Raw genomic sequence first — 27,486 nt, 5'->3', positions numbered from 1 at the left:
ACTCGCCAGGAACCCAAGCAATGAGGCGTGTTGGCCCATCACAGAGGGTAAGGGATGGGGATTTGAACAACACCCACCCACCCACCCCTGTTCCTCTCCTCTCCCCAAGTCTCGTCCACAGGAGCCCCTCAACACCAGGGGTCACTGACAGGTTTGGGGGAATTCAGTTAGATGCAAGAGCAGGAGGACAGAACGAATTTTCAGTTGTCCCAAAGGCCCCTTGTAATCCTTTCGTGGTCAAGTCATTGAATTCTGAGGCTCCCAGCCCACTCACCCACATTAGCTTGCGAGGGCTGCCGCCGCAACATACCAGGCTCACTGGCTTCCGCCACAGGAATTTAGGCTCTGCCAGTCCAAGAGCAAGGCACTGGCTGGCTGGCTTCTTCTGAGGCCTCTCTCCTTGGCTTGTAGATGCCCTGCCTGTGTCCACATCCCCCCCTTTTTTACAAAGACACCAGTCATACCAGATCATCACAGATCCCTGAATTCCTGTGAACCTTCAAGGTGTGATCCCAGGGAAGCTTATGGGCAGGTCTATAAAGAACTGCTTGTTTCGAAGAGAGATCTCATCTCGTGGGTTCCAATTAGACTTTTTTCTCCCCAGAGGACTGACTGAGACTTCAGAAAGAAAAGCCTTCACGAGCTTGAAGCAGTGGGTCCCCAAACCACTTCATCTTCCTGGAAGCAACCTGGAAACCCTCCCAGCAAGTTCTGACAATAAAGCACGTCAGCATCCCATGTCCTGACGTTTGGCCCCAGATTCAAACATTTTGTCCTTTGTTGAGAAGTTCAGGCTCTGAAATCAGTTCCGGGGTCAAATTCTGACTAGCTATGTGAGCTCAACCTTCTGCGTCTGGAGGGGGTACAGACCCCCACCTCACGGGGGAGCTGTGAAGGGGCACCGAGAAGGCAACTGGCGCGCCGTTGCTGACACCCGAGAGCCCTCATTACAGGTGAACTCTTACCAGCAAAGGGCCAATCCACAGCGCTGGTCCCTGGAAGGTCAGTGGAAAGGACACCTCCCAAGCCAGAGAAGGGCAGCCTACCAGGACAGGAGAAGGAAAACTTCCAGTCTCCTAAGGTTCTAGATGCCCAGAGGCAGCCCAGGGCCCCTTTTCTTTCTAAAATATAAAATTATAAATAGATTGGAAAGGTATGAAGACCTTTGCCTCGCAAAAAAAAACACAACAAACCACTAATGCAATGCACATAGGCTAACGTCATTTTTGATGTCCTTCTCATCTACCTGGTAGGTTTTTAATTTTACTTTTTTCGTATATAAAAACAGTCTATCCTCCTTATTTTTTTTTTCAGCTTCTGTACTTGCAAGTTTGCCTGCTCACTAAAATTTGTTTGTAACCCCCAAATCAGCTCATGCGTAAATGCACGGCCTTCTGAGGATCTATGTAGAGTCATGTTTTTGTGTTTCTGTTGAGTGATGTCACTGTTGAAAGTGGTCCCCACGTCTAATGCCGAAATGCTGTCTAGTGTTCCTGAGCACAAGGCCATGAGGAGCCCAGGGGAAAAAATACAGGTGTTAGATAAACTTCATTCAGGCATAAATGACAGTGCTGTTGGCCATTAAGTGCAATGCTAATGAATCAACAGTGTATTAAATAAAGTGTCCCTGAACAGAAAACACATACAATCAAGGTTAGGTAGTGATCAAAATAGTTGATAAAAATATTGTGACCAGAGGCTGCCAAGAACCTGACTCCACATTTCCATTAAAAGCAATGGTTCTATTATTTTCAATAATTCAGTGTTCACAGCACTTTTATAAACATAAATACCACAAATAACAAGCATTGACTATATAAAAATATATATGTATGTCACGATAGGAAAAAAAATGTGTGTGTGTGTGTGTGTGTGTGTGCGTGTGTGGTAGGGAGGGGAGAATTCATTTTTACATATAAAAATATATTCTTCCAGGGGCGCCTGGGTGGCACAGCAGTTAAGCGTCTGCCTTCGGCTCAGGGCGTGATCCCGGCGTTATGGAATCGAGCCCCACATCAGGCTCCTCCGCTAGGAGCCTGCTTCTTCCTCTCCCACTCCCCCTGCTTGTGTTCCCTCTCTCGCTGGCTATCTCTCTCTCTGTCAAGTAAATAAAATCTTAAAAAATATATATATACATACATACATACATATACATGTATATACATACATGTATATGTATGTATGTATGTATATATATATATATTTTCTTCCAGGCAGGGGCCAGTTAGCCCAGAGGCTGAGAATGGGGAGAGGGCAGGGTGGGCAGCTGCACGGAGAAGCAGGGGGCAGGCTGAGAGGCCAAGGCTGTGGGACAGAGGGGAACCCAGAGGCGGCAAGCTGAGGAAAGGAACAGTGTGGTTAGGAGGCTGGATACATTGAGCAACTAAGTAAAGAGATTTTTAAAAAGTGGAAGCTAAGTTTCTCACTGGCAGAGAAGACATTCAGGAAAAGGCTAGAAAGAACCATGAGGTGTTTGGACTGGAGGTACTGGTACAAACTCCCAGTTTTATAATATATATACGCACGGATACAGAACTATAGACGTGTGCTATACATAAACGTATCTACCTACGTGTGTATGTGCACATTCAGTCATGCATACATGCACGTATGTTTTCTATCTCTGCCTGCTCTCAGGGCCCGGCAGCAGTGGGCACGCTGAGTGCCCAGATCTTGGTTTCTAAATCCCATCTACTGCTAAAAGGAACCAGGCATGTTTGGGGAAGTGTCTGATTCCCAGGCTAAGAAAGGCAATGTGTAAGAGGAGCCTGGAATATCTTGCGTCAGAAAGTTAGGGCTTTCCGCTGGCCACATGGGGGGCAATTTGCATACCAAAAGTAACAGATTCCAGCCCACTGAATAACTGGTTGTCATGACTATACTACAAAGTCACGAATAACACAGAAGGAATGATGCGATGAGAAAGTCTCATGATTCAGGAGGACAAACAGGAGCTTTCAGTGGGTACCCAGGTCACTGGCTGGAGCTTTGATGCTAGGGAAGATACTGGTGTAATCTCACAATACCTCCCCACACAATTCTGATCGATTATAACAGCAGGAAAGATAAATTTAAGGTGGGGGAACCTGAGAGGCAGCAACTTGACCAGGTGGTCAAGGTTTTCATCACCTCCTGATAACCATGCTAAAAGGAGCACAGCATGGTTTCCTGCCATGCTCCTTCCGAGAGAGCTGTGGCGATCGGAGGGACTGGGGGCTGAGCGCGAGCTCTGCTGTACCCAGGCAGCACTTCGGTTCCCATGCAGCAGAAGCCCCTCACAGAACGAGACTGTCCAGAGGCAACAGCACAGAGCCGACCACCCAGGAGGGGAGGAGGGCAAGGCCCCACCCCAACACCCCAGGGGGAAGGGGGCTTATTTGTCTAAGTGGCATTGCCCGCAGCTCGGCAGGGAGTCTTGGGCCGGAGAGCTCCAAAGGGCACAGCATCCTGGGCTCTGTTAGAGCTCTGGGGTTTGTCTTCTATATGGTGCATGCTGGGTGCGGCTTCAAGTGATATACAAAGCATGCAGGCTCTAAGTGGCTAAAAATACGCTTATGTAAGATATATTTGAAACAACCGCATGTGTAAGAAACCGAGTTTGCTACTACCTTTCCCTTCCAATGGTGTATAATGATCTCTCTCTCTCAGATAAATAAATCTTAAGAAAAGAAAAAGAAAAACTAAAAGAAAAAGGAAAGGAGGAAGGAAGGAAGGAAGGAAGGAAGGAAGGAAGGAAGGAAGGAAGGAAAGAAGGAAAAGAAAGAACAAAAGAGGGGCGCCTGGGTGGCGCAGTCGTTAAGCGTCTGCCTTCAGCTCAGCGTGAGATCCCGGTGTTCTGGGATCGAGCCCCGCATCAGGCTCCTCTGCTAGGAGCCTGCTTCTTCCTCTCCAGAAAAGAAAAGAAAAGAAAAGAAAAGAAAAGAAAAGAAAAGAAAAGAAAAGAAAAGAAAAGAAAAGAAAAGAAAAGAAAAGAAAAGAAAAGAAAAGAAAAGAAAAGAAAAGAAAAGAAAAGAAAAGAAAAGAAAAGAAAAGAGAAGAAAAGAAAAGAAAAGAAAAGAAAAGAAAAGAAAAGAAAAGAAAAGAAAAGAAAGACAGACTACTGATAATCTGGTGGGGGTGGGGGGGCAGTGGACGATGGAGGAAGTGATCTCCATAAAGAGGACAGAGCGTTCTTTGTACTGTTTTGGAAACTTTCCTGTGACCCTCAAATCTATTATTTCAAAATAAATTATTTAAAAGGCATATTAAAAGAGATATACTTCATTTTTCTCCCGATTAAAAACATACGGTATAGACACCTTTTCCTGTAAAGACAAATACAACCACCCCACTTGCTCTAACTATGGCCCAGTGCTCCAGAGTAGGGCTTCTGCACGGCCCTCACCCGTGCCCCTATCACTGGACATTTAGGTTGTTTCCACCTGTTCGCTAACACCATGCCACGGTGAAGGCCCTTGTATGCGCCGCCCCGTGCAGAGCCTATCTCGTCAGGTTCCATCTTCGTTACACCAGGGATTCTTCTGGCCTCTCCGCTGTAGTCACCAAGGCCAGCACTGAGTTCGGCTCTCAGTTAATTGACCGCGCTGGCAAGCAGAACGACTCCCGACTGCCTGGGCTAGTCTAACAATCCTACAGTCTCTACTCAGCACATTCTGATCAATTCATTTCTTCTTCCCTGGGGCAGCGCCCTCAGGATCCAATCCCACAGATGGTACCCGGAGTTTCTGCCCAATAGAAAGGACCCAAATCTTGTATGTCTTTTGCGATTCTTCTCCAAGGTGTCTTTGTACGTGGCCTCCTGAAGTACCTGGAAGCCTGACTAGCTTGAGCTAGCATGAAAACTGGCTTCTACTGCAACATGACTGCCTCCAAATGCAGGAGTGCTGCCTTTTTCCCCCTGGCTTGGGAGCCTGAGTGGGATTTAAAAGTTTGGGGCACTCGTACTCTGAAAACTACAGAACGCTTAAGAAAGAAAGTAAAGAAGACACAAAGAAATGAGAAAACATCCCATGCTCATGGATTGGAAGAACAAACACTGTGAAACTGTCCATGCCGCCCAAAGCAATCTACACATTGAATGTAATCCCTATCAAAACACCACCAGCATTTTTCACAGAGCTGGAACAAATAATCCTAAGATTTGTATGGAACCACAAAAGACCCCAAATAGCCAAAGCAACCTTGAAAAAGAAAAGCAAAACTGGAGGCATCACGATTCTGGATTTCAAACTACATAACAAAGTTGTAATCATCAAGACAGCATGGTTCCGGCACACACAAAAAAACAAAACCAGTATGGTTCTTGTTACACCAGACACAAAGATAGACTCAAAATGGATGAAAGATCTAAATGCAAGACAAGAATCCATCAAAATCCTAGAGAACATAAGCAGTGACCTCTTTGACCTCGGCCACAGTAACTTCTTGCTAGACATGTCTCTAAAGACAAGGGAAACAAAAGCAAAAATGAACTATTGGAACTTCGTCAAGATAAAAAGCTTCTGCACAGAGAAGGAAACAATCAACAAAACTAAAAGACAGCCTACAGAATGGGAGAAGATATCTGCAAATGACATATCAGATAAAGGTCTAGTATCCAAGATCTATAAGGAACTTATCAAACTCAACACCCAAGAAAACAAATAATCCAGTTAGGAAATGGGCAGAAGACATGAACAGACTCTTCTCCAAAGAAGACATACAAATGGCTACAGACACATGAAAAGATGCTCCACATCACTCGGCATCAGGGAAATACAATCAAAACCACAAGGAGACACCACCTCACACCAGTCAGAATGGCTAAAATTAACAAGACAGGAAATGACAGATGTTGGCGAGCATGTGGAGAAAGGGAAACCCTCTTACACTGTTGGTGGGAATGCAAACTGGTGCAGCCATTCTGGAAAACAGTATAGCAGTTCCTCAAGAAGTTAAAGATAGAGCTACCCTATGACCCAGCAATTGCACTACTAGGTGTTTACCCAAAGGATACAAACATAGTCATTCGAAGGGGCACCTGCACCCCAACGGTTATAGCAGCACTATCAACAACAAATTATGGAAAGAACCCAAATGTCCACTCCCAGATGAATGGATACAGAAGATGTGGTGGTCTACACACACACACACACACACACACACACACACACACGCACGCTGGAATATTACCCAGCCACCAAAAAGAATGAAATTTTGTCATTTGCAAGGACATGGATGGAGCTAGAGTGTATTATGCTAAGAGAAATGAGCCAGAGAAAGACAAATACCAAATGATTTCACTCCTATGTGGCATTTAAGAAACAGAATGGATGAATGTGAAGGGAAGGGGGAAAAAAAGAGAAGGAGAGAGGGAGGCAAACCATAAGAGACTCTTAACCATGGAGAACAAACTGAGGGCTGCTGGATGGGGGAGGTGGGTTGGGGGATGGGCTAAATGGGTGACGGGTATTAGGGAGGGCACCTGTGTGGTGAGCACTGGGTGTTCTATGCAAGTGATAAATCACTCCCGAAACCAATACTACACCACATGTGAACTAACTAGAATTTAAATAAAAATTTGAAAAATAAATAAATAAAATAAAAATAAATAAATAGAAGTTCAGGGCACTCAAAATCGTACAGTCTTCCTCCCAAATTACACCATTCCAATATTTCCATTCTCAGGGTATTGTTAACTCAAATAATGCCCTAATTTTCACGCAAAGATCTGGCAAGGCTGTGAGTTCACACCATGTAATAATTCAGCGACCTACAGCTGGAAGAGGTAAGAAATCACTGAAAGCATCCATAGAACAGATTCTCTGAACATGAGCTGAGATAAGAATTTGAACTCGGAGCCTGTCATTTTCGTAAGCCCTCCCAGTGCAGCCATAAATAGCCTGCCTGTTCAGAGTCCTTATAATTCTTGTGTCTCCCATAATGACCTACTCTTCCTGTCCTGTCGTCCACCAGATCCTTGCCTTAAATAAAAGAACAAAGATGAGGGACTTTCGTCTTAACAACTTTCCATAATGCTATTGACCGAGCAGTGTGGTATGAGATCAATTAGAGAGTACAGAAATGAAAACTCACATTTATGGCCAACTAATTTTTGATAAAGGTGCCTCAGTGGTTCAATGGGGAAAGGGCAGTCTTTTCAATGAATGATGCTGGAATAATATGCCACTAACTCAAAACGTATCATACGCCCAAACATAAAAGCCAAAACTACAAAACTTTAGGGGGAAAAAGAGAAAATCTTTGTGTCCTTGGATTAGGTAAAGATTTCTTAGACATGAGAGCAAAGCACACACCATAAATGAAAAGAAATGACACAACTGGGCTTCACTGAAATTAAAAACTCTCGCCCTTCAAAACAGACTGTCAAGGGGGCGCCTGGGGGGCTCAGTCGTTCAGTATGTGCCTTCGGCTCAGGTCATGATCCCAGGGTCCTGGGATGGAGCCCCGTGTTGGGCTCCCTGCTCAGGAAGGGGTCTGCTTCTCCCTCTGTGTGCTCTCCTCTCTCTCACTCTCAAATAAATAAATAAACTCTTTAAAAAAAAATCACGTATCTGCTAAAGGACTTGTAACCAGAACTACTCAACAATAAAAAGGCAAATGGCTCAATTTAGAAACGGGCCAAGGACTTGATTGGACGTTTCTCTAAAGACAGACATGGGGTCACCAAGCATGTGAAAAGACGCTGAATGTCACTAATCATCAGGGAAATGCAAGTCAAAACTACAAGGAGATAGCACTCTTGCACCCCCCAGGATGGCTAAAAATTTAAAATCTGGTAATACTGAGTGTCAGCGAGGATCTGGAGGGAATGCAAAACAGCACGGCCACTTTGGAAGGCAGCTTAGAAAGTTCCTTGAAGTGTTAAACATGGGGTTACTGTATGACCCAGCAATTCAGCTCCTAGGTGTACACCAAAGAGAAATGACACAAAAACTTGTACACGAATGTTCATAGCAGCATTATTCATAATCACCAGATGCTAGGAGAAAATTCAAATGTCCACCAACCGATGAATCAATACACAAAAACACAGTACCCTCCAAACAACGGAACACGACCCAACCATAAAACTCGTGAACATCTGAGACGTGCAGATGAATTTACGCTACGTGGAAGGAGCCAGACACAAAAGACTACACGTTGTATTTCTCCATTTACATGACACTTCTTAGTAAGGCCAAACGATGGCGACAGAGAGCAGAGCAGTAGTCGCCCAAGGCTGGGGTGAGGAGCTGGGTCAGTCTCACACAGTCTCCGGGGAACTTTTCAGGATGATTATGGGGATGGCTTCACAACTGTATGACTTTTATTAAAAATCACTGTACTGGACTGTTGCAGTGGGTCAATTTTGTGGTTTGTCAATGATAGCTCCGAAAAGCGGGGAGGTGGGGAGGGTTGCTCCTAGGGCTGGAAGGGCACACTCAGGAACAACTCCTGGCTCCCAGCTAGAGAAGTCTCCGTCTCTGCAGCGGCTGACAGCGGACTCGCGCTGCCCGCGCTGTGCTCAGGGAGACTGCGCATGCTCGAGAAGCTGCTGATTCAGGAGACCACTGGCCAAAGGAGGAAGCTGAGGCTCCCACTGCTGGCCCCAGAAACCACCCGGCTCTCCCCCTCACATGACTCACTTCCAAATCAATCAAGACTTGGAACCTCGACAACCACCCCAGCAACCACCAATCTACTTTCTGTCTTTCCGAGGCTGACTACTTTAAGTACCTCCCACGAGTGGCATCAGGCAGTATTTGTCCTTTTGTGTCCGGCTTATGTCACTGAGCACAATGTCCTTGAGGTTCACCCATGCTGTAGCAGGTGTCAGCATGGCTTTCCTTTTTTAAGGCTGAATCATAGCCCATTGTATGGAGGGACCACACTGTGTTTATCCTTCATCCATCAATGGACAGTGGGTTCCTTTTAACTACTGTGAATTGTGCTGCTGGGAACATGAGCAAAAATCTCTTCTAATCCCTGCTTTCCATTCTCTTGGGTATATTCCCAGAAATGGGATTGCTGGGTCATATGGTAACTTTGTGTTTGATTTTTTGAGGAACCAGAGAGGCCTTTAAATGACTTTTTGGTTTATCAACTTCAACAGCATCCAACACAATATGTGAAAATGCAGCTGTGTGTCTATCTGGGAGACTATCCTAGCTCCAGACTGTGCCTAATGGACACATGAATTCACAACCCCCCAGGCACAGCGACTCAAAGTCCTTCTCGACCTTTTGGGAGCCTCAGGTTCTGCCGACCTTAACTGGCTCTTTGACACTCTCAGCTTCCCTGGCCTCCGTGACGTCGTGCCTTCCACAGTACCTTCTCTATGCCACAACTCCCTTTCTGGTCCCCCTGTGAACTTTGTCACCCAAAGCTAACAACACTGGGCAGGGACTATGGAATCCCTGCAGCTGCCAGCCTTAAACCCAAGACTTTGCTACCAGTTCCTCCCTGGGAGCTGCCACCTTGGGAACCACTGGCTGTGGGGGCATACCCTTGTCCCCTAAGACGGGCCTCTGTGACCATCATGGCTCCAGGCTACGGAATCCACAGTGAGGTCACAAAGGCTGGCCACAGGAACATTCTGGATGTCCAGTCTAGAGACTTCTGTCCCCCTGTGGCTAGAGCAGGGGCGTGACCAAAGCTGATAAAAAGAAGTGGGAGACAGAAGTGGGCACAGCCTCCCTGACAACAGAGAAGGGTGAAAATGCGTCGTGGGTGGAAGGCAGGGGCTGGGAGCGGAGATATTTCAGTTCCCACCAGGGGTCAACCAGTATGCACACTGGGTGGGGTATGGACACAGAAGTTACCAGAAAGCAATTTTTTACTAACACAGACAGCAAGACCCGATGCTGATCCCACCCTCACCACCTATCTTGCTTCATTTCCTACTTTTCCCCCACTCTTCCTTATACTCCAGCCCCGATGGCCTTCATCATATTACTCTCCTTCCTCAGATGTTTTTCCCTCCCTTTTTTGCCTGATCAACTCCTACCCACTGTTCACAGCAGCCTTCCCTGACCACCCGCATGAGTAGGTGGGACCCCCTGTGCCTCCACACAGCTGGACACTCTCAGCCCTCCCCACTGGACTGCAACTGTGTATTCAGTCCCAGGAGGCCAGATGCTCCCCAGACAGTAAGAAGAGAGGCTGAAGACACAGCACACCATGTCCTCACTCAAGACACTGAGTTCAACAGAGAGAGATCACCGACAAGAAATTAAAGCCAAAGGTAGGGGGCTCTTTGGGCCTCAGAGAAGCCAGTCAGGGTTGGTTAAGGGTGGGTGAGCCAGCCTGGAGATCTCTGAGGTCGGGTCAGCGTGGTGGGGGAGGCTGGCCGGGTGGCCCGGGAAGGGAGGTGGCGAAGGTGGACACAGTTGTCAGAGGCGCCTGGTCCTCGGGAAGTCCACAGGAGAGGCAGTGGGCCCGTGACTGAGCTGTCTGCTTGCTGGTGGGGCTGCTGCTGCTGAACTCCACCCTCTGGGGCAGCGCCTCTGTCTGTCCACCCGGCCCGGCGCCCTCTTCTGCGTCTCTCTACCCCCTTCCATCTTTCTCCCTTGGCGGCGGTGACCTCCTTCCTCTGTCCGCCATGCCTCTTTTCCCCCACCCTCCCCCACGTTCTCTGCCCACCCCTGCCGCCATGAGGGCCACAGCCCTGCCCCTCTTTCACCCACCTGCGGTCTCACTGCTCCTGAGCCCCGCCTGCCCACAGGCAACCCGTACTGGACGTCAAAGCGCGACGGTGAGGTGCACCTGCGGCGGGAGGACGCCTTCACCAGCCAGGCGCCCTTCACCGTGCATGACTTGGTCATGAACACGGCCATCAAGTACGCCAACTACATCGCGCTCGGCTCCAAGCACAGGAACGGCTGGCACCTGCTCACCTACATCGAGTACTACGAGGAGTGCCGGCGCGCCGCCAAGGCCTTCCTCAAGGTACCACGTGCTCTCCTGCGCCTGCGTGCCTCCCGCCCCTCTGCGCTTGCGCACTGCTGCGCCGGCGCCACCGCGCCTGCGTGCCACTCCCCGACACTGCCCCCCCCTCCCCGTTTTCTTCTGTGCTTCTCTTGCCAGGCCGGCCTGTGCACGTGTCCTTTCCTCTAGCTCCACCCTTACCTGCGCATTCTTGCTCACCTCACTTAACCTCACTCGCCATGCGGTGTACTTAGATGCCTGTGACTTTTTTGTTAAAAAATCAGTTAGGTTGGGGCACCTGGGTGGCACAGCTGTTAGGCGTCTGCCTTCGGCTCAGGGCGTGATCCTGGCATTGTGGGATCGAGCCCCACATCAGGCTCCTCCGCTATGAGCCTGCTTCTTCCTCTCCCACTCTCCCTGCTTGTGTTCCTTCTCTCGCTGGCTGTCTCTGTCTCTGTCGAATAAATAAATAAAATCTTAAAAAAAAAAATCAGTTAGGCTACACTTGTGGGAATAGCATGATGTATAGATTTGTGGAATCACCGTGTTGTACCCACGAAGCTAATGGACCACTTGGTGTCAGCTGTGCTTCAAACTAACATTTTTTTTTAATTACTCAGCCTCGCCGTGCCTCAGTGTCCCCATTTGTAAAATGGGGATTTTTATATCTATTTTTTATATATGTATGATATTAAAAATATATACGTTATATATGGACATAACCATTTTATGCTTTATTAAACTTAGTATAAAACGTGTTCTATTAGCATTTTATGTACAAACATATAAAATAAAATATAAAAACACCTAGCGCAAGGGTTTGCTATAAGAATTCAGGGAGTTGGGGTGCCTGGGTGGCTCGGTCAGTGAAGCATCTGCCTTCGTTCAGATCATGATCCCTGGCTCCTGGGATCGAGCCCCACATCTGGCTCCCTGCTCAGCAGGGAGTCTGCTTCTCTCTCTCCTTCTGCTGCTACCCCTGCTTGTGCTCTTGCTCTCTCTCTCTCAAATAAAGAAATAAATACAATATTTTAAAAAAGTAAGAATTCAGGGAGTTTATTAAACAGCCCCTGACTCAAACTGAGCATTACATCAGCATTAACTATATTCTTATGGTAGTTATTGTTAATGTATCTCTTCCCCAACGTCTCATCTTTTTTTTTTAAGATTTATTTATTTATTTGGGGGGAGGGGCAGAGAGAGAGAGAGAATCTCAAGCAAACTCCCCACTGAACCCAGAGCCTGACACTGGTCTTGATCTCACAACCCTGAGATCATGACCTGAGCCAAAACCACAAGTCAGACACTCAACCGACTAAGCCACCCAGGTGCCCCTCCCATGTCTCATCTTTTGAGTGAGGTCATCCCTGATCACCCTGGGTCCCCAGACTCATCACCCCCAACATTCTCTATCATAGCCCCTTTGAAAATGTTTTGCCCCCCTCTCATAGCCACATGGTAACATGGTTGTATAATTTTATTTGTTTGGTTGGTCAGTTCCTGAAGGCCAGGGGCCAGACTGCCTCATTCATTGCAGGCCCCCAGAATCTAGCCCCTTGGGTATGTCTTCAATGAAGAAATGCCCGTTTATCAGATTAGAAAAGGGGATAAGAGACATCTAGGGACTTGTCCAGTCAATGTAACAAAAGAGGATGCAGGAAATAGACAGTGATCCAGAGAAAACTGAAGAAGAGAAAGAGGTAGATGAGCTGGGGTGGGGTTGAAATCTTACCCTATGGTGGCCAGTGAGAGCCTCTCTGAAAGTGGCATTTCAACGAAGACTTAAACAACTGGGGAGGGGGGATCTAAGTGAATGCTTGAGGATAAGTGTTGCAGGCAGTGGAAACAAATGTGCAAAGGCCCTGGGGCAAGATGGTGCCTGGCATGTTGGCTGAACAGCAAAGAGGCCCATGTGGCTACAGCAGAGTGAGTGAGGGGGAGAGGGGGAGGTGGTGAGGGCAGTGAGTAACAGGGACAGGTCTTGCTGGGCCTTGTGGGGCTTTCACCAGTAGCGAGGTGGGAGCCATGGAGGGCTGTAAGCAGAGGGATGTGCCCAGAGTTGGGTGCTCATAGGCCCTGTGTGGCTGCTGCAGAGAGAACAGACTGGGTGGAAAAAGACCCGTTGAGGTTGAGATGATGATGTTTGGGACCTGTGTGGTAGCAGGGGCGGAGATGAGAAGTGGTCCGATTCTGGAGGCAAAGCCAACATCATTTCTTGGTGAACTGGGTGTCTGCGAGAATGAAAGGTGCTGAGGATAATCAAGATTTCTGTCCTCGGCAACTTGAAGGAACTGCTGTTCCTCTGACTGAGATTGCGGAAGGCGGGGTCGGCAGAGGGGAGTGGGTAACATCAGCAATTCTGTTGGGACCACGTTGAGTTTGTGATGCCCTGTTCAGACAAGGACACCAGGAGTGCGCAGTTGTACCCGAGAGTCTAGAGGGGAAAGGCCTCCCTGGGGACCAGGCATCCCCTGGTTTTGCCAGGTTGGGTGAATAGTGCACCGTTTTTAATTTTTAAGTCAATCTGGACGCCAGCACAAATAATCATGTGGGTAAACATAGCTTGAGCTATGCAGATGTTCTCCCAACATTTTATCTAACAAAAGTGGAGGGGAAAAAGGATCTTACCTAAGTACTAACCAATAAAGGGGGGGTCACTAAATTATGGGGCAGAGGGAGAGAGAGAAACAGACTCCCCACTGAGCAGGGAACCTGAGGTGGGGACTCCATCCCAGGACCCCGAGATCATGACCTGAGCCGAAGGCAGACGCTTAACCAACCAAGCTACCCAGGTGCCCCTAAACTGGGACATCTCTGTATTACACACTATCATAGAGGTGTTGTGTTTAATGCCATAGAGAAGGGAGAATAGTCAGGACATATGGTTTTATGAACAATGGCATATTATGATAATACAGGCATAGTACTGCCCTGATTTTGTCAAATATTTATTCATAAACATGTCAGGGGTGGAGGGCATTTTGTTTATATTATCTCAGGGCTTTTTAGTCTCAGTACTATCAACACTTGGGGCTGGATTATGCTTTGCGGAGGGGTCTGTCCTGTACGTGAGAGGGTGTTTCTCGGCCTCTCTGGTGCCCACCCACTCGATGTCAGCACCATTCCCTTCCCCAAAAATGTCTCCCGATGTTGCTCAACGTCACCTGGGAAGGCAGAATCACCCCTGCTGAGAACCGCTGCTCTAGATGAATATGTGGTAGCTTATAATGGGAGGAAGGCTATTTTATTAGCAAACAGAAGCACAAATGGTCAACAGAGAAAAGAGAGCCCAAGGTTCTCAGCCTGAGGCTCCCGGGCAGGTGGGGGCAAGTGGCAGGTGAGCCCACCCATGCCTCACAAGGGCCTCCTTCCCCAGCTGGGCCTGGAGCGCTTCCACGGCGTGGGGATCATGGGGTTAAACTCGGAGGAGTGGGTCATCGCCAGCATTGGTGCTATCATGGCTGGGTAAGAGGGACCTGGTATCTCCCTGGGGTACATGGGTCAGGAAGCCACCAGTCCGGCAAAGGTTCATCCTTCCTCTTGAATCCGTAGGGGGTCTCACAGAAGAGTCCCCAGTTCAGGGAGCAGACTAAGGCTCCTGTTTGGTCTGTGCTCAATGGCATTCGTCAAGGGCTCAGCCCAGAGCACCAAGCAGCTCACCCTTCCTGACCTCCTCTACCTGTCGAACTCATACACATCCTGTGAAGCCCAGCTCCCATGACCCCTCCTTCAAAAAGCCCTTCCCCCTCTCCCCAGGGTTCTCCAGCATTGAGCCCTCCCCCACTTGTCCAGACCACTGGGGAACCCCTAGAGGGCAGGGCCCACGCCCAAGCTGTCCCTGAGGCATGTTGTGTCCAGGGATGTCGGCCGCACTCTGTGCCCTGTCCAAGGGACTGTCTCTCCTTTGGTAAAACCGGCCTCCTGGGAGCCCTGCAATTCACCAGTGGGTCCTCACCTCTTGGGTTCTGCTTCCAGAGGCTTCTCTGTTGGCATCTTGTCCACCAACTCCCCAAAAGCCTGCCAGGTCATCGCCGAAAGCTCAGAGATGGACATCTTTGTGGTGGATAATGACAGGCAGTTGCAGAAAATCATCCAGGTCAGTGACTCCAGGGCCTTTGGGAGCCAGGAGGGCATGCCTGGTGGAGGGCACAGCTTAGGTAAAGGCACAGACTTGGGCTGGTAAAGAAAAGGGAACCAATGAACGAAGCGCCTACCCTCCCATTGTTACTCACAAGCTGGGAACTGTGGATTCCATGCACGGGCAGGTCTGGGGCCTCTAAGAGGTGCCAGGGATGTGCTGTTCCTGCCAAATGGCCCTCTCATTGCTGGCCGCAGCAGGTGCTCAAGCCTGAGGAAGTCAGAGCCCGTCCAACGCTGGCTCAGGGGCTGACCCCCAACACACCCCAAACTGGGACTTAGATGTACCCACTGCAAACAGATCCTCTCTTCCCACTTTTCAAAACCATTATCACGGTAAAATACACACAATATGCAATTTACCGCCTTAACCCTTTTTAGTGTACCGTTCAGTGGCACCGAGTGTTCACACGGTGTTGTGCAACGATGACCTCTGTCTGGTTCCAGAACGTTCCATCACCTGAGAAGGAAACCCTGTGCCCATTAGTGGGGATGCTTCATTTCCCTGGCCCCGGTCCCTGGCAGCCACCAACCCACTTTCCGTCTCTGTGGATTTGCCTGTTCTGGACGTTTCATCCTAATGGAACTGCGCAACAGATCCTGAGTCTCCTTGGGTCCAGGGCTGACCCAAGTGAGGTGGTTCTGGGTGTGGGCTCCGTGGCTCCGAGGCCACCTTCACTAACTCTGGGCCCTGGGGCGAGGTGTTTGCCCTTCCGGTGCCTCAGGTTCCTCACCTGTAAAATGGCGGTGGTAATAGGACCTACCTAATGGGTTTGGTTCCGAGGATGAACTAAGTAAACCTGAAATGGGTTAGGACAGAGCTTAGCATGGTCAGTGTTCAATGTTAACACTATTGTCAATAGGATCATCGATGGGTTGGTCATTCCTATTTGATCTTCGTTCCAAGGAGGGAATGGGGAGAGATCCATGGGCCTGTGGGGCACCCAGAGGAAGTGGAAATCAGGGTAATGCCCACTCATGTTCGGCCACCCCACACTCCGGGTCTTCTTCTCCCTCCTATATGCCACCTATAACCCTCCACTATAAGGAACCAGTAATGGTCCTACAGCAGCAACTTCTGTGCCAGCCCCTGCCCGTCCTGCAGCCTGAGCTGAACCCTGTGAAATGTGGACCCTACGAGGACCCATGACAAGTGGACAGAGGCATGTAGGCAAAGACAGGGCCACCACGAAACACCCACTAGGATGACTCAGATGTTTAAAACGGACAATACCAAGTGTTGACGAGGACGCCGAGTGGCTGGAACACTCCTGCACTCCTGGCAGAAATGCAAGATGGTACAGCCACCTTGGAAAACGGCCTGACAGTTTCACCGCAAGTGAAACAAACCCCTACCCAATGATCCCGAACTTCCACTCGGAGTATTTACCCAAGAGAAGTGAGAACATGCGTCTACACTGCACATCAGTGTCCTCGGCCATTCTAGGCATGATTGTCCCAAACTGGCCAAACATCCAGTAACCAAGATCCAGTTGTTCTTCTATAATTGGGATGAACCACCGAACAATAGCAACAACTGGGCTCTTGCCGTTCGTGATCACGTGGCTGCGTTGAAATGTGCTGAACGGGGGACCCTCGAGGGAAGGCTACCCACCGTGTGGATTCATATATGTGAAGCCCCAGCAAAGGCAAAGCTATGGGACAGAAATCCAGAGCAGTGGTTGCCAGGTCGAAAGGAGGAAACTGACCACAAAGGGCCTGAGGAAACTTTACAGGGCGATGGAAATATTCTAGACCTTGATGAAGATGGCAGTCACACTGCGATAAGTTTCTCAAGACTCATGGGACTGCGGGCGCCTGGGGACTCAGTCGGTTAAGTGTCTGGCTCTTGATTCCGGCTCAGGTCATGATCTCAGGATCGTGAGATCGAGCCCCGAGATGGGCTCCACGCTCAGGGTGGAGTCTGTCTGAGATTCTGTCCCTCTCTCCCTCTGCCCCTCCCCCTGCTCGTGCGCGCGCTCTCTCTCTCTCTCAAAATAAATTAATGAATCTTAAAAAAAAAAAAAAAGACTCATGAACTGTAGACCTGAAAAGGGTGACTTGTACTCCATATAAATTATTTGTCAGTAAACCCAGGCCTGTGTCGGTGAGAACCAAAACCGGTGCAGCCACTATGGAACGCAGCATGGCGATTCCTCAAAACTTCACAGTTCGCAGCAATCCCACTTCCAGATACGTACCCGAGAGAAGTGAAGGAAAGATCTTGAAGATACATTGGCACCCTCAAGTTCACAGCAGCAGTATGCACAAGAGTCAAAATGTGGAAATAACCCAAATGTCTGTTGATAGGTGGATGAGTGAATAAACAAAATATGGTCCGTCCATCCATGCGCTGGAACGGAAGGGACCCTGACACCCGCCATGACGTGGACGGACCCTGAGGACGCGGTGCTCAGCGAGAGCAGCCAGACCCAGAAGGACACATCCCGCAGGACCCCACTCCCAGGAGGTCCCCAGAGGAGTCCCATCCACACAGACAGAGAGGAGCTAGTGGGAGCCAGGGCAGGGGCAGGGGGTGGGGAGTCCATGCTTCCTGGGGACAGTCTCTGTGTGGGGAGATGGAACGTTCTGGAGATCTGTTTCCCAGTAACGCAAATACACTTAACACTACAAAGTGTATGCTTAAAAATGGTTACGGTGGTAAACTTTGCTAAGTATTTTTTAATCACAATTAAATGTTTTCACGCTTATTAAATAAATAAATAAATAAACCCAAGACAGGGTCTGTGCAGGCGACCAGGTATGTGGCCTGCGTCATCCTCCACCTGGAAGGTGAGCCCCTGATGGGGTGGGGCTGATGTAAAGAAGGAAACTTTCACTGCCCCGCTCTCCTCCTTGGTGGTTCCTTCTTGTTCCTCTTCTCTTGTTTGAACCTTAACCACAGAGTCAGGCCTGGGACAGCAGACCCCTGCTCTCCATGCTCTGTATCTTTTCCCCCGGGTGATAGCTGTGTGTGGACATTTCCCACATTTGTATCTCCAGCTTTCCCGGTAATCACCGTGGGATACCAAAGAGGAATCTCAGACGCGGCCTGTCCAGACCCGGCTCCACCTTCCCCCACCCAAAGCCTGCTCTTCCCTCGTGTTTCCGATCTCAGGTGGCAGCAACTTCCTCTTTCCAAGCTGCTCAGACTCAAGGTCTGGCCCCATTTCTGAGTCCCCTCTCTCTCAGGAAATCCCTTGGGCTTAGTGTGATCCGCAGAACGCCAAAGAGGTCCCGCCCTAATCCCTGGAACCTGTGATCCTAGCACCTCGGGTGGCAAACGGGATTTCGCTGATGGGATTAAGATTAAGGCCCTTTAGCTGGGAGATGATCCTGGATTATCTGGGTGGGTCCCCTATAATCACATGAGCCCTTCAAAGCACAGAATTTTCTCTGGCTGGAGACAGGAAAGAGAAGGGAGAGCAGAGAGATTCAAAGCATGAGAGGAACTCAACCCCCCTGTTTCTAGCTCTGAAAATAGAGGAAGGGACCATGAGCCAGGGAATATGGTGAGCTCTACAAGCTGGGAAGGGCCCTCAGCGGACAGCCAGCAAGGAGACAGACAGACCTCAGTCCTACAACTGCAGGGGACTGAATTCTGCCCACAACCCGAACGAACCAGTTCCCAAATGAACAGTCCTGCCGTGGAGCCTCCAGAAGGGACCTAGCCTTTCCACACGTTGATTTTGGGATTACGAGACTCTAAGCAGAGACCGGACCGAGCCGCTCAATGCTCGCTACCTTAGCGTGTCCCAGCAGCCACAGGAAACCAGCGCAGTCTGCCTTCAAAATGGGTCCAGGAGCCCTCAACGTCAAAAACAAAACACACCACCAACGAAAACCCAGTTCAAAGATGGGCGAAGGACTTGAACATGTCTCCAGAGAAGAAACACGAATGGCCAGTAAGCCCATGGGAAGATGCTCAACGTCTAAAGTCATCCAGGAAGGGCAGAAGGAAGCCGCCACGGAAGGCCACGTCACACCCACGGAGACAGCGATGATCAGAAATGCAGGTGACAAGTGGTGGTGGGGATGTGGAGCTCCTGGAGCCCTCGTGCACAGCTGGGCAATGGAAGATGGGGCGGCTCTTCAGAAAGCCAACCCCACGATCCAGTGAGCCCACGCCTAGATGTCTCCCCAAAAGAATGGAAAACAGGTGTGCAAACAAAAATTCGAACATAAACTCTCACGGCAGCCCAGACACAGGAACAGCCCAGCGGCCCACCAGCCAACGAACGGATCAATTGTGGCCCATCCCCACACCAGACCGTTCCTCGGCCCTAAGCGCCAACGCGCACCCCCACGTGGATGGACCTTGGAAACGTGACGCTCGGTGAGAGAAACCGGACACACAAGACCACAGAGTGTAGGATCCCATCTATACGAAATATCCGGAATAGGCCGATCTGTAGAGACAGAGTGGATTGATTAGTGGTTTCTGGGGGACTGGAGGTTGGAGGAGTGGAGTCACTGCTAACGGGCACTGGGTTTCCTTTGGGGAGATGGAATGTTCTGGAACTAGGTAGAGGTGACGGTCGCATCACCTGAGTGTACTAAATACCGCTCAATTGTCCACTTGGAAATGGGTAAAATGGTAAATTCATGTGTATTTCGCTACAATGCAAAGAGAACTGGGGAGTGTCCTTGCTACCCGTGGGGGGAGCGCTGGGGAGACGGGCTGGGGGCTCAGCTGTGGCCAGCACTCGTGCCCCGCGCTTGCTGAGCCCATGCTATCTGGCAGATCCAGGGCTCCTTGAAGCACCTCAAGGCCATCGTCCAGTACAAGGAGGAGATCCGGACCCGGCTGCAGAACCTGTATTCCGTACGTCCTCACCGGGAGGGCAGGGTCGGGGCTGTGGCACAGGGGTTGAGGTCTCAGGCTCAAGGGTCCCCTTCCCCCAACCACCACCACCCCACCCCCCACCGCCTGTCTGCAGTGGAGAGGGTTCCTGGACCTGGCTGACGGCATCTCGGAAGACACGCTGGACCGGGTCATCGACTCCCAAAAGCCCAACCAGTGCTGTGCCCTGGTCTATAGCCTGTCGGTCACCGGCCCCCCGAAGGCCATGATGCTCAGCCACGACAACGTGAGTGTCCCCTCCAGAGGGGGAGCTGGGGCTCCGGATCTCGCCTGGACGAAGGTGAGCTCCCGGGGGTTGAGAACAGAATGGCCTACAGGTGACGGCTAAGGTGCTTGCAGATCACCTGGACCACAGTGGCCACGGCCCAGAGGCTGTCCTACAGGTGCCCCCCGGAGGAGCAGGAGATCCTGGTGAGCTACCTCCCCCTCAGCTACATGGGGGCCCAGCTCTTCGACATGTGGGTCTCCATCTCTGTCGCCGGAGCCCTCTACTTCGCCCAGCCGGACGCTCTGAGGGTGAGCGGAGCTCCCCCGCCCTCCGCCGTGGTGGGTGCAGGCGAGGCTGGGGAGGCTGGCGGGGTAGGGGTCACCCTGCGTGGGGTGCTCGACCCAGAACTGGAGTCCCCTCCCTGCCCCCGCCCCCAACCAGCTGTGCAACTTTGGTCTTTCTCCTCTCTGGGCCTCAGTTTCCCCATCTGGAAGTGAAGGGGCTGAAGCAGACACGAGCTAGTGTCCTGGGGAATGGGAAGCTCCTACCACGGGGCAAAAACCACCAGTACAGGAAGCTTCATTAGGCCACTAAAAGAGCACGTGAGGGGAAACAGCCCAAGTGCCCGTCAATAGATAAATGGATAAATAAATGAGGTCCACCCATCCAATGGCATATGATTCAGCCTTAAAAAGGAAGGGAGCCACGACGTGGACGGACCCTTGAGGACACTGTGCTCAGCGAGAGCAGCCAGACCCAGAAGGACACATCCCGCAGGACCCCACTCCCAGGAGGTCCCCAGAGGAGTTCCGTCCACACAGAGAGGAGCTGGTGGGAACCAGGGCTGGGGCAGGGGGTGGGGAGTCCGTGCTTCCTGGGGACGGCGTCTCCGTGTGGGGAGATGGAACGTTCTAGAGACAAAGGGTGGGGGTGGCTGCAGGACGGGGAGAGTGTGCTTCATGCCAGGGAGCTGTGCGCTTAAAATGGTCAAGATGGTGTTATGTGGATTTTACTGTAATAAAAAAAGGCACCTGAGGTCACCAACAGAGATCCTGCAACCTCAGTCACAGTTGTGTTGACTCTCGGAGGGTAGAGAATCACACACTTCCCATCAGGACAGGAAGTAGGGAAAGCAAAGGACCCAGACATCGTTGCCGGCATCCTTAGGACTCCCTCAGCCAAGGGGCCCGCACACTTGTCCCGCAAAGGGCCAGGCAGTGAGTGATTCAGGGTCCCCGGGCCCAGGGGCGCAACTGAGGCGAATCACGTAGGTACTTAGGGAGAGAACAAACTTCTGCAGATTTCTCGTTGAAAAAATGGGAAACGTTATGAACACGAAAGCTTCGATTTCATATTTCCACATGTCACAAGATCTTCTTCTTCTTAGAGCTCTTTAAAGGCCTTTTAATCATGTGAAACCCGGCTCCGCTTTGGGGGGGGGGCCTTTGTGCAGGTGGGCACCTTGGACTTTGCTCGGCTTAGTCCCGGTTTTACTCTCCAGCATTCATTGTTCATGTGGCGCTTGTGGTCGCTGGGGAATCTCTCTTGGTAACCGAGAAGATGTGAAAATAGTGACAAAACCAGAGTTTGTCCCTCCCCATCCCCATTTCCTCCTATGCTCTACCCCCCATCCCTCCCTGTCTGTCTCATCTTGTCTCTCTCTCCCTCCATCTCTTAATCTCGGCATGTGTGTCTGTCATTCTCTGTGTGTCTCTGTCTCTATCTCTGTCTCTCTCTGTCTCTGCACCTTCCCGTCCCTTCTCTATCCACCCTTGGCCCGGCTCAGGGTTCTGGGCGAGGGTGGACGGGACCACAGAAACAGCCAACAGTGTGTTGAGCCATGTGGGGAAGGACACGGGTCCTGCGTGTCCCGCTGATCAGGGCGGGTGGGAGCAGATGGTCCTGGCCCATCCCCTTCGGCGCTCCCTGCCTCACTCACGACACGGCTCCCAGCCATGGCCGCAGGAAAGGGCTTCACACACCCAGCCCCACAGTCGGGCAGGGGGGCTGAGGGCTGGGGCGGGGTTGGCGGGGAGCCCACCGTGCCGTGTGGTGCAGGGCTCCCTGATAGACACGCTGCGGGAGGTGAAGCCCACCCTGTTCCACGGCGTCCCATGGGTTTGGGACAGGTTGCTGGACAACCTGAAGACCAGCCAGCTCTCGTCAACCCCATTCCGGAGGAGGATCGACCAGTGGGCCATGTGGCTGGGACTCAAGACAAACAGAAAGCGCATGTTGAGGTGAGGCTGGGTCTCAGGGCTGCCCCAGAGGGGGTGGGGGGCTGCCCGGCCGGCGTGGAGTCCTGAGGCCCAACTCTGTTCTCCTGCGTCGGCTCCTCCAGGCAGACCCATGCCCCGCTGTGCTTTGGCCTGGCCAAGAGGCTGACCTTCAACCAGGCCCGGAGGTTCCTGGGCCTCCATCACTGCCGGCAGTACTTCAACTTGGGCCTGGGGCTCTCCAGAGCCACCCTGGATTACTTCCTCAGCCTCAACATGCCCATCTTCGAGCTCTACGGCCTGTCCGAGAGCACGGGCATCCACACGCTCTCCAGGCAGCAGGACTTCCGGCTGCTGAGGTGGGTCCTGGTGGAGGGACGGAGAGAGGACTGGGCGGGGGTGGGGGTGGGGGGATGGCCAGAGCTGACCCTGACCAGGTGCACACGGTCCCCCTACGCAGTCCTTCCCCACTGCGGGACACATATCCGAAGGCCAATGAGTGAAAGCAAGTGAGCCCATGAGTGCGATGACCTGAAGCCCTTCCGATTTGTTTCCTAATTTGCAAACCATTCTTTTTACCAATGGCCAACCATTTTTGACACCCTGGCCCCTTGGGAGGGAACACATTCATTGCTGTGTAAAGGTTACCCTCAAATGTAGCAGTTTAGTACCACAAACATGATTTCGTGGTCTCTGTGGGTCGGGAACTGGGGAGCTGTGTGGTCCTGGCTCCGAGTCCCTCACAGGCCCGCAGCCAAGCTGTTGGCTGGGGCAGCCTCATCTGAAGGCTCAACCGGGGCCAGAGGAGCCGCTAGGAGGCCGGCTTCCTCGCACAGCTGCGGGCGGGAGGCCTCCGTTCCTTGCTGCTTTCAGTGGGTGGCTTTGCTTCTTTGCTCTGCCAACCTCTCTACAGGGCTGCTTGGGGGTCCCCTGCCATGGCAGTAGGCTTCCCCCATACAAGAGACCCCAGAGAGGGCAAGGCAGGAGCCACAATCTCCTTTAGGTCTAGGCCAGATTCAGCAAATAAAAATATAGGACACCCAGGAACGTTTGATTTTTCCACAAACAACTTCGTTTTTTTTTTAAGTATAAATATATCCCCTGTAATATCTGGGATATACTTATACTTACACAAAAATTTGTAATTCAGATATAACCAGGCATCTTACATTTGATCTGGCAACCCTATTATGACCTAACCCAGAAGTGGCACTTTTATTATTTCTGCCATGCCTGATGGAATCAGGCCCACCAGCCCTCTCCAGGGTGGGAGCGGGCTACACTGGGATGTGGATTCCGGGTGGGCAAAGCCATCTTGGAGGCTGGCTACTACCACCACTGATTCAGTTCAGGGCCCCCTGCACATTTCCTGGACGACTCAGCCTGTGTTGAAAAACCAGGACAACACAGGGGACTTGAATGAGTCACGGTCCTTTTGGTGTGCTGGCTTTCTCCCCCGCCCTCAATCTCCCTAACCTGGGGCTCACCTCTGGACAGGTGACCATTTTCAAAGATCACACCAGACACTCTTTAAAGCGACAGGGACAGATTGTATTCACTACTACTGTGACGAGAAGGGTCCTGTGTGAACTGACCTCCACTTCAATTTGGGCCAAGGGACTGGATGTCTTAGAGGGGTCTGTGGGGTCGGGGAGGTGGTGCCTGGGAAGGGGCCGTCACAAAAAGTAGGAGGGGGGTTCACTAACTGAACCCATCTGGGTCTGTCGACAGGCACTTGCTTCTCTGGAGAGAAATCCACTTCTGGTGTGTTTGTGGCAGGAGGCTTAGATCAGAGCAAGCTGCCCTCTGCGGTGGGGTCCTGGGCCTCCCACAGGCGGGGGGGGGGGGAGGCTGAATGTTTGCATTTCAAAGACAGGAGAAGGTCTGGGTGGTAGATTTGCACCTCGAAGGGCAGAGCAAGGACTTATCTGCAAGCTTCTTAAAGTAGCTCCTCTGAAGGGGGCTTAGGGGGCCCTCTGGGAGCTTTCTCGGGCAGGGATGTAAGGGGGAGGGAGCCGTCCTGGGGACGTGGCCTGAGTGCTCGGAGATGCTAAGGTTTCCTCAAGTCTCTCCGTGCGGGAGGGGGTGACGCGGTTTGGCTCGGAGCCTGCAGGTCTCAGAGAGCAAGGCCAAGGGCTAGAGAAGAGAGCTCAGAGGGGCCCGAGCAGCGTTTGCTCAAGGACAGGGTCCGCGGCACCATCCTTACAGCACCTTGCCTTCGGGGAGGCGGAAGCAAGCTTCAGCAGAGACAGGATGAAGAGCTAGTCACAAAGGGTCTCCTGGACCCCCAAACCCGGAGAGGCAGGGCAGAAACAGGGACAGGCACGGAGGCTGAAGGAAGGACGGGTTACATGGCTGGAGCCATTGGATCGGGCGGCGGTGTTTGGAGCTGCCTTGCTTTCTGGGGAGCCACTTGGCGTGTTGAGTGATCCCTGCCTGCTGGTGGTGTCAGAAGCAGCTCGAGGAAGTGGGGTTGGCAGCCGTGAAATCAGAGCAGGGGGGCTCCGCGGAGCCTCTCAGTTTCCCTTTCTTTCATTGGGCTGGGTGTGGAGCGTCCACATGCCCTGCCAGCTTGGTTCCATGTCAGGGAGGGCCAAGCCTTCCCTCCCTGGGGGGCCACAGCCTGTCTCCCTCTCCCCCTGCCCCCTGCTTTGGATCTGCAGTACTCTAGAAGCCAGCCAGGCGGGAAAGGCCTAGCATCTGAACAGCTGGGAGCCTGGGGGAAATGAGCAGTGAGCGGGGGTGCCCCTGTGCCAGTGGGAGTCTCTGTCTGGTGTGTCTATAATACCCCTTCCCTGCCCGCTGTCCCCAGCTGTGGGAAGTCCCTCCCCAGCACCCACACCAAGACACAGAAGGAAGATGAGGAGGGCATTGGGGACATCTACATTTGGGGCCGTAACGTCTTCATGGGGTATCTCGATGATGAGGAGAATACCCAGGCGAAGATCGATGCCCGTGGCTGGTTGCACACGGGGGACCTGGGCTTTATGGACCCTGATGAATTCCTCTACGTCGTGGGCAACACCAGAGGTGAGCAAGACAAGGCTACAAGGTGCTCTGAGACTGCCTCTGGCCGGGCCCCACAGGGCCGCCGTGGACAGTGGTGCGGGTTGCACACAGCACAATGATGAGGGAGGACTAAGGTCCAGCTTGGAAGAAGGGTCACCCTTTGCACACCGGGGCTCCATCTCTGTCGTTTCTGAACATCAGGGGGTGGCCATGGGCTCCAGGAGAGCTGACTTGATGCGGCTTTTCAGGAGCACAGCCCTGCCCCCTCTCCGCATGCAGATATCATCACCCTCAGCTCAGGCGAGAAGATCAACCCGAACCCCATCGAGGAGCGGGTGAAGAGGTACATCCCCATCGTGCGCTACGTTGTGCTCGTGGGCCAGGACGCGCCATACCTGTGTGCCCTGCTCACGCTGAAGGTACCTCGCGGCTGTGTTTTTGAGCCTCATGGTAATCCGGGCTGTTGGCTGGACGGAGGCTGCTGTCCCGGCTTCGAGATGGGGAAACTGAGACTGGGAGAGGCGAGGCCACGCGTCAGTCACTCGGTGCCAAGCCTGGGGTATGCTGACCAGGCCCCATGGAGGAGAAGCTCCTGGCCTGTTTCCAGGGAAATGGCAGCTGGACCTAGGAAGTGGGGACGTGTGGGGCAAGTCTCCCCAAGCCGAGCCTATTTTCTCATTTGCGCCATGGGGATGGGGACCCGGCCCTCCCAGGGTGGAGAAGAGAGTGACAGGTGACCCACGAGGGTGAGCTCCTGCCTGGGGAGCTGGGCTGGGGGGCTGCTGTGGGCCTCGGGGCAGCTGGGGGCCGCCTGACCCATTGCCCCCGAATGACAGTGTCAGATCAACACGGACACAGGGGAGCCCCGGAACGCACTGACCAGCGAGGCAGTCGCTTTCTGCCGGCAGCTCAGGAGCCAGGCCACCAGGCTGTCGGACATCGTGTACGACGGAGACCCAGTGGTCTTGGAGTTCATCAGCCAGGGCATCGACGCTGCCAACGCAGAGGTCGCCTCGAGCAGCGCCAAGATCGTCAAGTGGGCCATTCTCAGGACGGACTTCTCCATAGCTGGAGGGGAGCTGGGTGAGCGGGCGGGCGCCCGGGGAGGGCTCCTGGTGCGGGGCTCATGCCCAAGCCCCTGGCGTGCTCCTTAACACGCCACCATCTCCCGGGCTGGGATCCCTGGCGTCTGCGATTCTCACCGGCCCCTCCAAGGAATCTGGCAGGGGTGAAGGCGCTCCTTCATGGGGGGAAATTCTCAGGGCACTTTGGGATGGGCCTACCGGCCCTCTCCTCCTCGGGCTCCTCCATCCGAGCCGCCTACTGTTCCGACCCCAGCGCCACCCACCCCCCCGCCGCACCCCCAGGACAGATCTGGCCCGCTAACACCTCATCCTGTTGTGAGGGAGCCTCCTGCAGGGGTGGGGGGGGGGGGCTCGCCTTGCACGTGATTCTGTTACAGGGGCAACCACCAAACTGAAGAGGGCCATGGTGGCCAGGATCTACCAAGCTGAAATTGAGAGCCTTTATGAGGAGGACGAGGAGGAATACTAGCAGACAGCAAAGGCCTGGGGCTTCCTGCTTCATCCCCGGCCTGCCGTCCCCCTCCCTCCGTCCCCCTCTCGGACGATCCGGACCATCGAGGAGCTGCCTTCTAGAAGGAGGGAAGCTGCTCCGAGTGCCAAATGCCAAGCGGGGACAGGTTTTAACTAAGATGCCCCCTCTGGGGTTGTGTTTTACATTTAAAGGTAAAAGATAATAAAGTTGGTTTCACTAAAGCAGTGGTTCTTACCAGGGTGGTCCTGCGCCCCCCCTCCAAACACACGTGGTGATGTCCGGGACATTTTTGGTTGTCTCCACTAGGCAGGCAGGTGCTAGAGGCACGTGGTGGGCGGGTGCGGAGTTTCCCACTAAAGGCTCTGGAAAAGGTAAAGCCAGGTGTGATCGAGCTCATAGGTTTCCTCACTTTGAGAACTCCGCACACACTAACATGAGAGAGGCGCGGGACTGCCGCACAGGCTCGCGACCCCCTGGAGAGATGGTGCAGGAAGGTCCCCTGGCCGTCTGCAGTCACCCGGAGAGAACAGCCGTGGGTTCTCTGGGGACCCACCCAGTGCCATCCAGGACACATTTTTTTTGGAAAC

General features: G+C 52.2%; 1 protein-coding gene across 1 annotated transcript; it reads left to right on the top strand.

The window, feature by feature from the left end:
• Positions 1-8,186: 8,186 nt before the first annotated feature.
• On the top strand, positions 8,187-26,896 carry ACSBG2 (acyl-CoA synthetase bubblegum family member 2). Its single transcript, XM_008711444.2, has 13 exons — positions 8,187-8,226; positions 10,706-10,929; positions 14,285-14,373; positions 14,884-15,004; positions 19,790-19,870; positions 19,986-20,135; positions 20,249-20,425; positions 22,176-22,357; positions 22,459-22,692; positions 25,146-25,363; positions 25,622-25,761; positions 26,179-26,425; positions 26,805-26,896. The coding sequence occupies exons 1-13, from the start codon at positions 8,187-8,189 to the stop codon at positions 26,894-26,896; spliced, it is 1,995 nt and encodes a 664-aa protein (XP_008709666.2).
• Positions 26,897-27,486: the final 590 nt, after the last annotated feature.

Source organism: Ursus maritimus, unplaced genomic scaffold (assembly GCF_017311325.1).
Source record: "Ursus maritimus isolate PB19 unplaced genomic scaffold, ASM1731132v1 scaffold_14, whole genome shotgun sequence".
NCBI lineage: Eukaryota > Metazoa > Chordata > Mammalia > Carnivora > Ursidae > Ursus > Ursus maritimus.
The sequence above is the reverse complement of the archived record's forward strand: the minus strand, read 5'-3'. Positions and strand labels throughout refer to the sequence as shown.